Raw genomic sequence first — 2754 nt, 5'->3', positions numbered from 1 at the left:
GATATTATACCGGGGGGCATATCGTTAAAACGTGCACATCCAGCGCGAAATGTATCGTGAAAACGTCGAACACCCCGCCCCGTTTGTTCTACACGGCCGACACATTGCCGACGATTTTTCGAGCGTGCATGGAATACATTGAATCTCATTATACGATGCGTTCCTCCGTTCCGCCCCACGGCGATCCTTTCTCTCGCTCTTTCGTTTTTAACGTGCAAAACCGTTTTTGTTTCGGTTCGATCGACTCTCGATCGTGCTGTGGCCTGATTGCTGTGTGACCCGTTTGTGAAATAAAATCCTATTGGAGGGGGTGGACGGTTTACATAATTTCGTTTCAACGATCGTGTTATTGTAAGAATGTTTCCAGAGGTGTGTACTCTGGTAAAATTAATTGTATTCCCACGCGATGGCGGAATTATCGCAATTGTTTTTTCCCTTCCTTTTCTTTTTTCCAGAAAACAATAGTCGCGTATAATTTGGACGGTATTTTATTGTTGTATTACTGTTTCTCGATTATATGGACTCTGATTTAGATCATTATTTAAATAAATATGGATACAGATATAGATAGACGATCTTGATTGTAATACGATATTCATATCAAAAAGCAAGAAAGAAAAGAAAAATTAAAATAACAAGTACAAAGTTTAAATATTATAAAATTTTACGACAGATAATTGGATCCAAAGTTTACATTTTTTAATTTGAATATCATCAAAAAAAAAAAAAAAATCATACAACAAACGTTTAATTGAAAATGAAGCAGCTGGAGGAGTAATAAAAAAATATGTATAAAAAAAAAAAAAAAAAAAATAAAACATAAAACGGACAAAGAAAGAGCACTGACCTGATGTAATTGTCAGGTTGGAGGCAGTCGAGCTGGGACACAGACTTGGTGCTACCCGTGCCACCTTGCCCTATATCCCAAACCTTGACGCATCCCTTGCCGCCGGTATACACATATTTGGTCGGATTCGAGATCGTGACAGCGCACACGACCTCCCCATGGCTGAGGGTATTAATTTGCCGCGCATGACGCGGTATCCCTTGTCCGCTGAGCGCATCCGGTGGGAAGGGCACCGGCTGCATCTGGCCCTCGCTCGACACGTGGAAACTGTACGCGCTGAAACATAGAGAAAAATTCGCCCCGTGTGGTGAACACGCGTCTGCCAACTATCCGATCCGGTGTTGTATCGTTCTCCCGTTCCATCGATCCGCAACGACACGCTCCAACGAAACTGGAAAAAGTTAACCGAGGGACAGGGGATTTTTGGTGACTTTAACTCGTTTCTTTTTTTCTCTCTCTCTCTCTCTCTTTTGTGGAAAATCGATACTTGTGGAGTTTTATACTGTTTATAGGTATCCTTCTGTGGAATGAAATTACACTGGTATGATTTATGCTAAATTGGGAAGAAATTTCGAAGAGATAAATATGAGGGGAGTGAAGGATTTCCTTTTTTTTGGTGGGACGAATTCGAAAAACGCGAAGAAAGAAGGATTTTTATCGTGATACGTTATTAATATGCAGAGTAGATTTTCTTTTGGAAAGAAAGGGAGGTGACAGGAATTCGAGAAATCGAGAACGCGAAATAATATCACGGGGAAGACGCGATTTATTATCTTAATATTTCCCATTAGCCTCTATCTTGAGCGTTTAATCTCCCGGTAACCGAGATCTGTTCTAAAATAAAAATATCGATAACGTATTTTAACCGTTCGCGGCTACGATAAACAAGGGGATTGGGTGAATTTTCATAGTAAACAAAACCGTAGATAACGAGCCCTGGCAAGCAGACCGAATATCAAACAATGTTAAAACAAAAAGCATATTATATCGGAGATTCGATCTTTCGTTAAAATATAAAATATAGTATATTTTTATTGCTTTCCAGTAATCGCTGATATCTCTCTCTCTCTCTCTCTCTGTACAAATGTTATACCTGTATTTTTATTCAAATCATGCGTTAAATACAATTGGTCTTAAAATTATTGGACCAAGATATATTTGATGTATTTGATATGGTGAAAATTCACGTATGAAAAATTAAGTGTTTGAAAGCCTGGTTACTTAGAGATATCAAATGGAAACTTCCAAAAGTTCCAGATACAATTTTGAATTTTACATTTATCAAACGGTTAATATAACAACGCATAATTGTGTCAAATATATATTCCCCCTCTCTCCTCCCCTTAATACCCCCAATCAAATACTCAAGAACATGTAATTCAATTATCTTATCGCGAAACACCTCCTAGTTTTCATAATCTGAACGTGAAAGCAAACAGTTTCACTTAGCCTTCATCCACTCTAGATTCGTTTCCAAAAAACGTTGTTTAAGTTTGTTACATCATCCTGTATCAATAAATTTATTACTTATTATCTTGTACAATGTAATCAACCAACGAGATAAACGTGATTGATCGATCATTTAATATATTTTCACTACCAAACAAGAGAAACTATTCTCTCTGCCAATTCACAATTCAGACTTTTTTAAACAAAAAATTATTAAAAATAAATTTCTCTCCTAGAATTCTTAAACCTACACTATATAAATCCTACCCTATATACATAACAAATATTCCTTCCTTAAACTTAAACTTAACAAATCTCCGTAAATAAACTTCCATTTCCATTACATAAAAAGAAAGAATATTTCAGATCTGGACTCTTCGATTCAATTTTGGAATATTAGGAGTGAAGTCGCGGGAGCGCTACCACATCCACTTACGGTTTGCCTCCGGGCACTCCGA

General features: G+C 37.3%; 1 protein-coding gene across 1 annotated transcript in view; it reads right to left on the bottom strand.

Moving 5' to 3' along the window:
- LOC102681688 (protein groucho-like) overlaps window positions 1-2754 on the bottom strand; it is a 63031-nt gene that overhangs the window by 3785 nt on the left and 56492 nt on the right. Inside the window, exons 11-12 of the mRNA XM_006618739.2 lie at window positions 2733-2754; window positions 848-1123 (exon numbers count right to left, since the gene is read on the bottom strand). The exon at window positions 2733-2754 is cut by the window's right edge and continues 2 nt beyond it. Coding sequence (XP_006618802.1) covers window positions 848-1123; window positions 2733-2754 — 298 coding nt within the window. The remainder of the gene's footprint in view (window positions 1-847; window positions 1124-2732) is intronic.

Source organism: Apis dorsata, unplaced genomic scaffold (assembly GCF_000469605.1).
Source record: "Apis dorsata unplaced genomic scaffold, Apis dorsata 1.3 scaffold_371, whole genome shotgun sequence".
In the NCBI taxonomy this organism is placed as follows: Eukaryota; Metazoa; Arthropoda; class Insecta; order Hymenoptera; family Apidae; genus Apis; species Apis dorsata.
The sequence above is the reverse complement of the archived record's forward strand: the minus strand, read 5'-3'. Positions and strand labels throughout refer to the sequence as shown.